Source organism: Myotis davidii, unplaced genomic scaffold (assembly GCF_000327345.1).
Source record: "Myotis davidii unplaced genomic scaffold, ASM32734v1 scaffold370, whole genome shotgun sequence".
Classification (NCBI taxonomy): Eukaryota; Metazoa; Chordata; class Mammalia; order Chiroptera; family Vespertilionidae; genus Myotis; species Myotis davidii.
This window is the reverse complement of record NW_006288615.1, coordinates 1,192,539-1,206,674: the sequence shown is the minus strand read 5'-3', so window position 1 is coordinate 1,206,674 and position 14,136 is coordinate 1,192,539. Positions and strand designations below refer to the sequence as shown.

The following is a 14,136-nucleotide window of genomic DNA, read 5'->3' as shown; positions in this document are numbered from 1 at the left end:
CTTTCCTCCCCTCTTCATGAAAAGCTGCAGTAACCATCTGCACTGCTCACACAGGCTTTGGAACCAGTTACATTTCCTGTAGACTTGCACCCACCTGAGGGTGGTAAGAAGGAGAGAGAAGGAAGGCTCTGTTTAATTTGGATTTTACACCTGTCTCAGAAACGAACCTTCTCATTAGATTCAGTCCTCTGGGTCTGAGTTACAGTCTTTTACTAAGAGAAAGTGAATATCATAAACCCCAAAGGCAACAGGTGACTTGAATTGCAGTCCTTGTATTTTCCCCTGCACTCAGGTCATCCGCATGGCTATAGATCGAAGCTAATTTACAGGCTGATTCAGTAAATTCCTTGCTCTGGAAGGTGGTCCGAGGAGGACATTTGATGATGTTTTGTCACAAGAGCTGTCTGTGCTGCAGGATTTTATTTGCTTGGAGTAGCATCTAATTTAAGGACTGTAGTACAACATATCTGCTCTAGCAAAATTGCTATTTCCATGTGAAGTCAACAAAACTGAATTTTTTTCCCCCTTAAATTAAAGTTATTCTTTCCACTTCTATTTTAGGAAGATTGAAAATGGTTGAAGTAAATATGAGTAAAGAATCATTTAAAATGTTTGAAATTAAACTATAGAGATACATATCATTTCTTTTTTAAAAATATATTCTTACTGCTTTCAGAGGAAGGGAGAGGGAGAGAGAGAAACATCAATAATGAGAGAGAATCATTGATGGGCCGCCTCCTGCACGCCCCGCCACTGGGGATCAAGCCCACAGTCTAAGCATGTGCCTTGACCCAAAATTAAACTGTGACCTCCTGGTTCATAGGTCGACACCCAACCATTGAGCCACACCAGCCAGGCCATATATCATCCCTTTTAAAGCTATGATTTTAATCAGATCATGATATAAGTGATGTGAGTGAAAATACTCAGTGTTGGTATAATTATAAAAAGAAGCGGTGCTTTTCAACTTTGAGTTTCACAGCCAAACCCTACGCTTTAGAGGACTCCAGTAACATACACTGTACATTTGTGTTTTAGGCGACTTTTTCCTGTGACTGTGATGAGCAATACGTGGGGACTTTCTGTGAAGAATTTGATGCCTGCCAGAGGACACCCTGCCAGAACAATGCGAGCTGTGTTGACGCAAAGGAAAAGCAAGACGGGAGCAATTTCACCTGCGTCTGCCTTGCTGGTATGGTTTCCAGAGCTCACCATTATTATATATCACTCTGTAGAACATACGCACTTATTAATTAATGGTGGTTAAACAATACTTGGTCCAGCTGTTGGACAAGGGGACTTCAAGGTCCCATTTGATTCTTTCAGTCTGTGCTTTATATAATCGGGGAACAGGAGAAGGAAGTTCCCATAGGGATAAACATTCTCCCTCTCGGCTGGCTTTCTGACATTTCCATGGTAGCATTCCACCATTTTTGTTTTGGGCTGAGGCTATTGTTGATCAAATAGAGGCCTGGATGTTTCAAAAACAATTCTGCAAAATAGGCACTGAGTGTGGGCTGGCGTTGTGCTGGTTGATTATGCTAAAAAATAAGAAAAATCCGGTATCAACTACCCAGGTTGTTAGGTAAAGCCACCTAATCTTTCTGCTTATGTTAATTTCCTTTTGTTCATGTACATTCATTAGACTGAATTCTTGGTACACTCTTCTCCACAACGAGGCAAGGGATTCCTTAATTAGTACAAGGGATTCATGGATACTACATGAGACTTTCAAATCCTTGGAGCACAATGAGTGATTCTTAGGAGATCGCGGTAGACAACGTGCCCACAGACTTCTGTGGCCTGCCAATCATCTTAACTGACTTTCAGCTTAGCCGACTGATTCTAGACCTTCAAGGAGCAGGAATCGCATTTACCAGTGAACATGTTGATACAACTGTTTTGATGCAGCTTAAAAGCAAGCACCAAATTACTCCTTTTTATTATCAAATAACATGACATCATCCTTCAAAACTGACATCATCTTTCCTCTTCTATCTCATTCTCTTGCCAACTTCTGCTACTGGGTGGGGATTCAGGCTGAGGTAGGGGTTAGGGGTAAAGAGAGGTGTGGAGTGGAATGGGCCTTGGGAGAGTAAATGCTCATTGTAAGCAACAACACCTACCAATGGAGAAGTTTATGAATGAAAAAGTGAAAGCCCTTTACTTATCTATTAACACAAACTTTATCATCTCATAGGGGTAGGATAATAATTTGGTATATTATTTCCAGACCTGTGCGTGTGTGTGTGTATATGTCTATTTCCCTTGCAGATTGGATGAGTATTTTTCTGTATTTATTTAGCAAGTGATTATAGTATACACATTGTTCTATAAGTTGTGTTTTTTTCTGGTAGATTATAGCTATCCTTCCATATTAGTACATATGGAGCCACCTCATTCATTTTAACAATTTTGTGGTGTGTCCTAACTTTGTACTGTATCTCCAGGGTGGAGGCCCTTTAAACCATTTATTTAACAGATTATTGATTTCTCCCACATAGCTCCTATTCCTTCTTCCTCATGCTCCAGAACTAATCCTTATCAGAGGTAGAAGATTTCTAGGAAATGTTACCCTGGGACCCGAACTCTCTCTGCTCATCATCAACTGACTTATTCCTTCAAGCCTCTTAAGCAGGTTTATACTTTGTCAGTTTCTATATCCTGTAGAAAAAAAACCTCTTCTCTCCTTCTTAACTCTACCTCTCAATAAGCTTTTCACTGTAACACACACACACACACACACACACACACACACACACACACACCCCTAATGTTCACTGAGTGTTTAACACATGGCAGGGCTGTGATAAGTACTTTCTTAGGGTGTTTGTAGAACAATCTCTGAGTTAAAAGCCTTAATTAAACCAATTTTACAATTGAGAAAACTGAGGCACAGGGAATTTTGTAACTTGGCCAAGAATATTAGTCAGGACAATGCTGGACTATGCTGCATTAACACACCAATCCCCATATCTCAGTGGCTTCTAAGAAAAGGTTAATTTCTGCTGTGTCTTAGTCTGATGAAGGCACTTGCCTCCAGGTGGTCACTCAGGGATCTGGAGGGTCTCCTGTGATGTTCTGAGAGCAGTGCCTAGAGGTGTCTTTTATCACTTCCGCCACATGTCATTAGCCAGAATTTGGTCACTTGGTCCCTAGAGCGTTGCATAGGAAGCGGTAAACATTCTCATGGTCTCACCAATACCTGCTGGGGGCTGGAATTTGAACCCAGATCTTCCTGGCCGTCTCCAAAACCCATATTCTCAACCATCTTATTATACTCTGAGTATGCAGCCACACTGTGTGCTGAGTCCTTTCATGGTACAACTATGCGATTCAAGCCCATGCCTTTCAACTTCCTTATCTCAAACAGGTCTCTTCTTAAAAGAAGAAATATTAGGTAATTTTGTCCAGAAAGGGAACTGGTAGCTCAAAATGAGGAGTTTTATACTAAATTTAGTTCTGAGTGTGTTGAAAAACGTACTTCCCATAGGAAAAGTACATTTCCTTTGTGGAAGAACTATGTACAGGTTAAGTAACATCAGCTCATTGATCTCTGATGCTCCAGATATACATCAGATCTACAAGCAGTGGGAAGCATGCTTTCCTTTTAAAAAATGTATCTTGCTGTGCTCTGATTGTTGCACATTTGATCATGGAAATTACCTTGTCTGATGAATGAATGATTTCAAATCAGAGAACAAAAGTCCCCAATAAAGTATTTTCACAGAGACGTAGCCTTGACTCAGTGCTCGTTTCTCTTGAGAGGAGAACAGTTCTTGGAAAGTGAAAATATTATTTTCAGCCAAGAAGCTTCAGCTCCAAATTTGCTAATATTTTGGTGTTTTGATTTAATTTCTACATCAAATGCCAGTACAGATAGAAGTTTTTGAGTCATGGGTAATCTGTGAATGAATATGGTGCATTGAATGTTGAGTTGGTTAAGTAACAAACTGTTATAGTTTTCATTTTTAATACAATTTATTGGAAAGCAGAAAATAGTAAAACATTGCTCAATAGTAAAACATTAATTAATGCCATATACATGTACATGCAATATAAAATTAATAATACAATATGGTCAGTAAAATTTCTATTTTGAGGAGGAAGTTTTTAGCAGGTGTAATTGATTTTTTAAAAACTTTCTTGCAATACTTTCAAAAAGAAGGGGATTGTCAACAGCATTAATACTGTAGGAAAATCTAAGAGGAGGTTATTGGCTTTGCCAACAGGAGGTTATTGGTTTTGTCCAAGCCTTGGCAGCCTCCTGTTTGCAGGGATGTGATAAAGGCTACATGAGCTCTGAGGTCTCTCTAAGACTACATACAGGAACAAAGCAAGAAAGGGTAGCTAGAATTTATCAAACACTCTGAAGGGCAGCAGCATATTTGGCGATAGTCACTGCCGCTCAGTTTCTATTGATCTAAGAGTTTTCTCAAGTGACAGTGGTTGGCAGGGATGAGGTACAGAGGACATGGGCAGGATGCGAGAATGAATGAGCAGCAGCTACAGACTGTTGTAAAGACAAGATTAGTGGCAACATTAATGTGAGGAACAGAATCAGAAAGGTCTCTTTGATTTTTTTTTTAATTATGGCAAATTGTTTAAGAGGACAGGCTCTAGAGCCAGATGCCCAGATGACAATCATAAATCCCACACAATTGGATCTTAAATGTGGGTTATTTCTCACCACCATAAGGATGAGCGTCCTGGAGACCTTCCCTGCTTGTTGACTGAGGTTACAAGAGCACTAAGCACCAGAGGCAGGAGACCGGGTACCACCTGCCCTGGAGCCCTGACCCTTGCATGTCCCACTGACCACAGCCTCTGGAGCCAGCAGACTAAATCCTGCTTCCATCCCTACCATTTCTAGCTGGGCTCCTCGGGCAAGTTACCTAACCTCTCTAGGCCTGCTTCTTCCACTCTGCAAGGAGATTACAACAACCCTCGCCATGGCTGGTTATGAGTATTAAATGAGAATGTAAGCTTGTGGTCTGTTCTGTGGACATGTTTCTCCAGTACCTAGCCCAGCACATAGAGTTGCTCAATAAAGATTTCCTGAATGAATGAATGAATGAATGAATGAATGACTAGAATGAGATGAAATTCTATGCAAGTCATGCTGTAGAGGCTCGATTCCCTTGCCTCTCCTCCCTCTGCCCACTCTCCCCGGACTCCTCCCTATGGCACACATGTTTTTAGCCTCCCACCCACATCAGGTCATGGCTCTCCTGAGGGCAGCAACGTCATATGGCATTACTCTTTATTTCTCCACTCCCTGCCAGTGCCAAGCCCTGTGCCTTGCATGTTACAGACACACAATGAATGATTAACTTGAAAGTTATCGTTTTAAATCAGGATTTATTTTCATAAAAGCCTTCTAATTTGAAGAATATGATTTTTCCTCAAAGGAGCTATTTCTTTTTCTGAAAAGGATAGCTATGATACAGGTTCAGAGTCACCACTGCCAAAATATTATCAGCACCGTGCAAAGCATTTTTCAACTTCAGAGCACCTCATTGTTCAGCTAATTGGTGATTTCAGCCTATTTTTAAAACCTTTGTTTTGGACGCAAGGGGAACGAGTGAGTGTTCCTGCCCCGCTTTACTTGTTTAAACACCGAGTGTTCCTCAGATGGCCTCCCGGTGCCTTGGCGTTGTGAGTTAGAAAGGGGTCGCCTCTTCCTGGAGGTAAATCCTGAGCAGATTTGCGGGGTGTGCTCACACCCACGCTCACTTGGCTCAGGAAGGGAGCACCTTAGCTCGTCATGAGTGTGGTTTTTAAAAAGCAGGTTAGGTTAGAGTCTCAGAATGGAAGGAATCTCTGGACTTGCCTCTGCATGTGGAGTGTGGGAAGCAATGGTGACTCTGAGGCTGACTTGCCCAAGGTCACAAATCTCACAGAGAAATGGGAATTCTGGTGACTTCCTTCTCTGCCCATCATTGGGTCAGAGTATGTTTTACCAACATATTCAAGGTTAGTGAATTTCCTGTGAGTGATGAAAGGAGCAGGAGGCATGGAATTCTTTGGCTGTGAGTGTTGCTTGCAATTCCTTCACCACTGTTTGGGGCAGGGAACAAAAGAAAATGTGTAACCACATGTTGTGGCATGTGTCAGAAATTTGCTCCTTTTTATGCCTGAATAATATTCCATTGTATGGATACACCAGGTTCATTAACCCATCCATCCAGTGCTGGGCATTAGGGTTGTTTCCACCTGCTGGCAGTTGTGAATAGTGCTGCTATGAACCCCACCCTCCACATGCTCTCCCTTCTCTCCTCCAGGATCTTACGCTTCCAACCTTTTCTGTCTTCCTCTCCCTGCTGTCTTCCATCTCCCTCCCCATCCCTTCCCTGGCCTCTTGTCCACAGGATTCACAGCTCTCATCTGAATATCAGCCCCTCAAACAAGCAAGAATGTAGCAAGTCCTTGCTGCTGTTCCCCTGTGCCCACCTCTTTCTCCTCCTCTCTCATCCTCTTCATCTCCACTACATAGTGGTCTACACCCAATGCGCAGTTTTCCACCCACACCCTTACACTTCCTTTCTCTTTATATCATGAAACCACTTCTCCAAGGTCATGGGCAGTGTCCTCATCCTGCCCATGACTGTCATCTCTGTGGAAGCATTTCTCACCTGGCTTACAGACACTGCCCTGTGTCCTGTCTCCTGAGTTCTCCTCAGCTCTTCCCCTCCTTCCTTTCCCCTCTACTGTCAGAGCTCAGTCCTTACCATCCCTCTCTAACTGCTCTCCATAGCAGCAGTCACTCTCTCTGAGCTGTCACCTCCAAGTGGATGTCTTCCAGACCCTCCCTCCAGCCCGAGTCCCCTCCACTCTAGCACTCCTACTGGACTGGGCGCCTGCTACCACCTCAACCCTGGTTAGACTCATCTCCTGACCACTGTGTTCCCCCCTCCGCCTCCCACACATGCTCCTAGCCTGGCTTTTCTGATGGGCTCCAGTTTCTATTGGTGCCATCACCACCCTCGTCACCCAGTTTGGAAGCTCAGTCTTCACAGATGGAGGCCCTCAGCTCATCTGTCTTTGGATAGCCACCAGGTTTGCTTTATTTATGATGATCCCCATTTGTTTTCTCTTCTTTGGCCAATGCCCTGATTTGAGTCATTGTCATCCACTGCTGGAATGATTGTGCGAAGCCTGCCCACCCTCTCTGCCATCCATGCTGCCTTGCTCACCCGGAGCCCGGAACTCAGAGAGCCCAGTGGGCTGCCAGTGCCAAGCCTGCACTCACTGCCCATTTTTTCATGACTTCGGGGAAATTACTTACTCTCACTGGGTAAATTGCAATAGGTGACAGAATTCCAAGCATCACAATCTGGTGGCTGTTGTGAAGGTTAAATAAACTGATGGGTGTGGAGTGCCCACAGAGGTACCTGGCTCATAGCGAGCGCTCAGCAGGTGTCAGCTGCTGTCATTGTCACTGTCAGGCCATAGCTGGCTGCCTGCACTGAGCTCTGTGCTACTTCCTCTGGCTGGAGATCTGCCCTCAGCTCTGTGGTCTCCCTGACTGGTGAGCCACACTGGACCACGTGGGGCCTCAGCACATCCTTCTCTCCTCTGCTGGTCCTAGAGATCCAGGCCTACCAGACCACTCCCTGCCTCCTCTCCCTGCCTCAGGGCTGGCCTTGCTGCTCTCACAGTCTTTTCAAACAAGCCTGAGAGGAAAGAAAAGACACAGGGAAGAGTAAAGAGTGTGGGGTATGGAGTCTGCAATCCTGGGTTTCAGTCCAGGTGGAGTCGCTCACCAGCTGTACCTTGCTCCTCTGAGCCACCGTTTACTTCTCTGTGAAATAGAATAATGGTAATGACCTTGTAAGAGTTCGAGAGAACCCACACATATACACACCTGCACACACAAGCATTCACACAACACATGCACATACATACCCACACACAAACGTAATATAACATATACACACAAGCATGTACACATGCACATACATACACAAGCATGTACACAAACACATGCACACACACACACACGAACTCACACAAATGCACATCTATACATACACACACATGCCCAACTGGCATTGAATAGATGATCTGTAAAGGGCACCTATTCATAGACTCTTGACGGAGGAGATAGATTAGAGTTTTCTTCTCTTTCTTCTCTCCTCGAGGCTCTGCCCACTACCCCACATCCCGTTTTTTTGATGGCCCCCTCGGGAGTTCCCTCATTTGGTCTATACCAGAGCTCCTGTTCCCACAGAGAAGGGAGGGGAGACTGAAGCTCCCTTCTAAAATTGAAGTGGATGAGAACAGAGGATGACCAATCTGCAATGTGCCTTCTCACATCTGCATGCTGTTCAGAAACCTTCACAGACACTGCCACGTGTGGTAACCCCAGCGCCTCAGCACGTGCCTGTGAGGCCTGTCAGGGCCTGCGCCCAGCCTAGCCTTTCCCTCTGTCCCCAACACTTCGGTCGGCCCAGCCTTGTCCCTGAATGTGCCTGACTCAGTGCCACTGCCCTGGTTTGCTCACACCATGTGTTCTTTCATGTGAACGTGGATCTCTCTGCAGGCAGGAACTGTTTCCAGACTTCCTTTAGATCCCCCGGATTTTCACTCACAGGCCTTCTTTCTGAAAGAATGACTGGCTGCCTCTTCTGTAGTTTGGTTTATAATACAGACTTAGAATTCAACTGATGAATATTTTTAAGTCAGTCCCTTAGCTTGTTTGTCCCACAGCATATTTCTTAATTAACTTCAGGTTTCCTTCCTCTTTGATTTAAGTTTCTCAGGGAATCATCAGGACCTACTCAATGAAAAGAACTTTCTTGAAATCTCTTCCCCTTTGTAACTACCAGATTAGAAGATTCAGGTGTCATAAGCTATCTGGCCTATATCAATATCACAGCTTAAGGAAAGGGATTATCTAAAAAATAGCAAAGCATGGTGCTTAGACAGTCGTTAATGACTGTGTAATGGGTACCTGTGGTGTCCCTGGCTCTGTGCTGGGAGCTGGGGACAGAAATCACTAACACCTGCTCTTAAAGAATAGGGAAGCATACCCACCAACAATGCAATGGTAGACGCAACAACTGAGCCTTAGAGGTTCCTACTCATAAAAAGAAACAGCACGTGTGGACAGCGCAGTCCATAAGGGCTTTCTGACATGATACATTTTATTTGACCTTCACTCTCTGATCTTTTTCCTTTGTTATCTGCATTGTATATGTAATTCTTAAATGACTAATATTCATATTCGCTATTAAAAACTGTTTTCTGCTAGTTTTCCACATCAGAAACTTTAGCATGTACATATACTCAAACTTTAGCATGTACTTTGTGTCATAATCACCCGGAGGGTGTCTTAAACTCAAATTGTTGGGCCCCACCCCCAGAGTCTCTGATTCTCCAGGTCTGGGTGCTGCTGGGGACTCTGCGTTGGTAGCCAGTTCCCAGGGAGGCTGCTGCCGCTGGTTGGGGACCACACTGTGAGAACCGTTGCTTTAAGCTGCCTGTTCAAAGCAGAGATCAAACAATATTGGCACATTGGTGGCAGTGTTAAAATCCATAAATTATTCATTCATTCAAAAATATTGAGCCAGGCGTGGTGCAAGTTATTGTGGACTCAAGGCTGCCCTTGTTAGGAACAGCTCCCGCTCCTTGGACTTGCTCTCATTCAATCGTTACAACCACCCTGGAGGGAGCAGGTATTATTACCCCTGTTTCACCCCGAGGGAAATGAAGGGCAAAGGCCATGGTTTTGCCCTGCTCACTCCGCTGATTGGTGCGTCATCATCCCTGACCTTTCGTTCCCCAACCTCTGTCCTTCCCACTGTGCCTTTTGCCTATGTACTTGTTGGATGTGTTACTTTTTTTCTAAACTTGAGATTAATTTTCCTAATTGTGCTGTCAGCTTTCTCTCATGCTTTCCTATCCCATCGTCCCATTTTATACTTTATTAATTTCCTCTCACAGGTGGGCCTCTTAGCTCTTTTTTTCTTTGCCTTTGGTTTTTAAATCATGCTTCCATTTGTTCAGATGGCTTTGTTTCCCCCCCCTGCCAGCAGATCTTACTCATTTTTTTTTCTGTTAAATAATTCCTGCCTTCCGACTTTGATATTGGATGCCTCTGAGATGGACCGTGTTGATGGCACGCGGAGCCCTGCTATTTATTTCTTACTTCAGTTGCTAATATTAGGCATCCGTCTCCGTCTCCGCAGCAGTGGCTGAGCCCCAGCCCTGGCTGCTCAGATCCCCCCAGGGCAAGGCCTGGGGCTGGTGGGCTCTCCAGGGGCTTCAGGCTCTCAGGACAAACACAGCAGCCGGCCTCACTGCCCAGGCCAGGCTATTAAAAGATAGGAATGTTAAAAATAGCTCTCACCACAATTCTCACCCTGGAAGCTTCTGAAGAAACCGCTACATTCTGCCTCCAGAGTGAAGGCAATGGCAGAGGCCTATTTTTATTTCAGTAGCAGATCGTGAAGGAAACATAATACACAACAACAGTTGTGCAGGGAAGAAGTTTAGGAAAACCACTGTTCGATTGCCTTGTTTTTTAATAATCGGACCACTTGGCCAACTTCGAGGATGCCCCTGCAATTTGCCATTAAACTCCAGGTTTTCCTTCATTAGAAGATTACAGGCAATATAGATACTGACATGGGGGTGCTGGTGGGAGTGGGGTGGGTTTTTTGTTATGTTGAAAACAGTCAAAAGACTGATCACCAGGATGTAGTTTTCTTCGAAGCCATTCTGACATTCACAGGGAACTTAGCTATTTTCCTTTCTCCAAACACTGATAAATTTAAAATTTCTATTTTTATATTTAAAGACAAACTAGTATAGAATTAAATACTCTAAGTCTACCTCAGACCAGATGTAATCTGTAGTGAGCTTACTGAATAAGTTTATAGCTCAGTGCATTTCCTTGATGGTGTACTAGCATACAAACTTGATTTTATCTGATGTAATTTCTCAGGGTCAGTTGCTAAAAGCACCAAGCCTCAGTTTAGAGCTTCGCCATTCATCCCATATGTCCTTGAAAGACATTCTTACTGTATATCACAACTTTTCTTATATCCTTTCTGTTTGCTAGAATATTCTTCTAAGAAACTTTAGACCTTTGTGATTAATTCTCTACAAGGAGACATCAGTGCTTCCAATGGTCACCTGTTTTTGACCTAATTATTTTACTTATTCATTGAATATCACAATTATAAGTTCCTCAGTAATTAAAGTTTTGTCATCAAATAATTTATTGTAAAATGATCTTTAACTTTCTAGAGGTTGTAAATATTCCTAAGGATTCTGAAAAATGTTCTGAAGGAGCTATTTTCCTGCTTTGTAAAGGACCAGGTTCTGTTTAATGAAAGATGAGAGGCACTGGGACAAAATGAGTGTTTTTATTCAGAAAGATCAATGTCTCATTGACCTAAACCAGCATGTTTAACTCCGCATTAGGGACATTTTGGGCTGAATAGCTCTGTTGCTGGCAACTGTCCTGTGAATTGTAGGATGTTTAGCAGCATTCCTGGCCTCTGCCTACTAAATGTTAATAGCACCCCCATCGCTGTGACAATAAATGTCTCTCTAGACATTGCCAGATGTTCTGCGGGGAAAGTGTCACCCGTGGAGAACCACTCACCTGAGGAATGAAACCTGGACAGGGCTGTTGGTGGGAGATGTGCGCTCAGGGCTGCTGCCTTTGTTGGGTGGGTACCAGCGGACTCCATCAGTTCATGGGATGGTTCATGGTGGCTTTGGCATAACATATTATGTAAAATACCTTTCTTATTCTGTTCAGGTTATACCGGAGAGCTTTGCCAATCCAAGATTGATTATTGTATCCTAGACCCATGCAGAAACGGAGCAACGTGCATTTCTAATCTCAGTGGATTCACCTGCCAGTGTCCAGAAGGTAAATGTTATCGCCCCAGCAGCACCTTTGTTTTCCATTTTAAATCATGAACTTATTTGATGAGCTTTGTACTTTGAATTTTTGAAAAACACTATACAAGGGAACTTCCTATTTTGTTCTGTTTATTTTAAAAGAATTATATACTCGTATATTTTTTTAGTTCTATGCTAGAATGGCTTGAACATTATGTTTGACTATTAGAGATAATCTAGGAATTCCTGTGATTTTTATGTATACATTGAAAACGAATAACTATAATAAAATGAAATTTCTTTCTAATGGTGCATTTCACTTAAGATTCATATTTTGTTAAATTACTGGTTTTTGATACCAGTTCACATGAAAAATATTCAGGGTAAAGTTCACCTGCTTTTGATTTTAAATCAACTGTATAACATCTCAGAAATTTCGAGTCACCTGGAAAGCCACAATTTAGAGCTATTGTTTTAAAAATCTATTTTTATTGCTTTTAGAGAGAGAGGAAGGGAGAGGGAGAGAGAGAAAAAAAATATCAATGTAAGAGAGAAACGTCGATCAGTTGCCTCCTATATGCACTCCAACTGGGGATCAAACCCGCAACCTGGGTATGTGCCCCAACTAGGAATCAAACCGGCAACCTTTTGGTGCACCGGACAATGTTCCATCCAACTGAGCCATACTAGCCAAGGCTTTCGAGCTAGTTTTAAAAACATTGTTTTGTAAGAGTTTATTTTAACCAAACTGATGACAGCTACTGAGAAGATCTCAAATGCTGCTTCAGTCCTACTTTTATTGGTAAAAATAGTTTTACATTGTGAAGTTTCATGTGAAGAAGCAGGCGGGTAATCACAGCTATCAAGCGGGTGTTCATGGAATGATTTTGTGCTTAGAGGAAGTTTTGTTTCTGTTTCTGCTTGGAGGAATGTTATGGAAGGAATTACTTGAAATCTTGGATGTTGCAAGAATAGCATGTTTTAGAGGTTTTACTTCTTAAAACCAGCATGTAAACTCCTGATCCACTGAAGTGACATTGACAACCACACAGAGTAGCATGCCATCCTCTGTGGAGGGTGCATGTAGAGTGTGAGTGTGGAAGGAAAGATATCTGTGCACAAAATGACCCTAAGCTGCCCCTGACTGTGAGGTAGCAGGAAGGCAGTGGTACTGCGTGAGTGTTGATAAAAGGCCACTGACCACCCAGTAACCCAAGGGCTCGGGGCTGCCGGTAGCCGCCCTTGCGATTGGCAGCGTTTCATATCGGCAGTGTCTCGTATTCATTGATGTGAAGCCCTGAGCATCAGCTAAAGATGAATCCTGTCTCCTGGCTCCTGCTCACCTGAGAGGGTGCAGGAGCTGGGTGGTTGCAGCCGGCCTTGGCGTGTTCCTTTGTAGCTGGATGTGCTTGTGATGACTGTGGTCACCATGACGATGGAGTTAAATGTGCTGGACGAGCCCCGCTCCTCACCCTCCACCGTAGTCTCTGAAACAAATGGGAAAACTTAGAAACACTGGGAGGGCTGATGGCCGTGCAGCAGCACCCATCATCACTTGCCCGTAGAACACTTCCGAGTTCTTCACAGTGTGCCTCACCTTGCGCTCCACAGTTGCCATCCACTCTGGTTGCAGGCTATGCCATAGCCGGGGGTGGGATTCAGGGTCACTGGCTAACTGACTGCTGAAAAATCATTAATACCCCTCTCCGACCCAGTTCTTTTCTTTTATTAGTAGATGTGGGTGGTGATGATACCGCTTCCTTCAGAGGGCCATTCTGGAATCACAAGGGGTTTTTGTGCAAGAACTTTAAAACCCCAGAATGTTTTGTTGTTATTGCTTTGCTTGCTACCAGAAAGTAGCTCAGTAAACATTAGCTGCTTTATCAATATTAACAGCCAAACCATTAATGAATTTTAATGGGAATTTGAAAATTTCATCCTGGAACATTATAGATTGGAGGGAAACAAGAATGGGAATAAGGAGAAAAGTTTGGGAGCTGTTGTAGAAGTGCAGGAAAGAGATGTGGAAGGATAGGATTTGAGAAGGAGAGAAGCTCATATATATTAGAGAACTAAGTGAGTTTTAATTCTGCAGATATCTAATTGTTTATACTTATCATTACTGTCCATTGTATTTACATGCATGAATATATTTAAATCTGTATATAAATAAAATCTGAATATTACTGTCTAGCCATCATCTTTGCTTCAGCATCTCAATTTTTATCCTCCCTCCCTGGACCTGGTGATTTGAAGAAGTAGAATATCACATAA

At 43.3% G+C, this 14,136-nt stretch overlaps 1 protein-coding gene across 1 annotated transcript in view; it reads left to right on the top strand.

The window, feature by feature from the left end:
* Positions 1-14,136, top strand: part of DNER (delta/notch like EGF repeat containing) — a 148,059-nt gene that overhangs the window by 59,932 nt on the left and 73,991 nt on the right. Inside the window, exons 6-7 of the mRNA XM_015561801.1 lie at positions 1,039-1,192; positions 11,777-11,890. Of these exons, the coding sequence (XP_015417287.1) occupies positions 1,039-1,192; positions 11,777-11,890 (268 nt within the window). The remainder of the gene's footprint in view (positions 1-1,038; positions 1,193-11,776; positions 11,891-14,136) is intronic.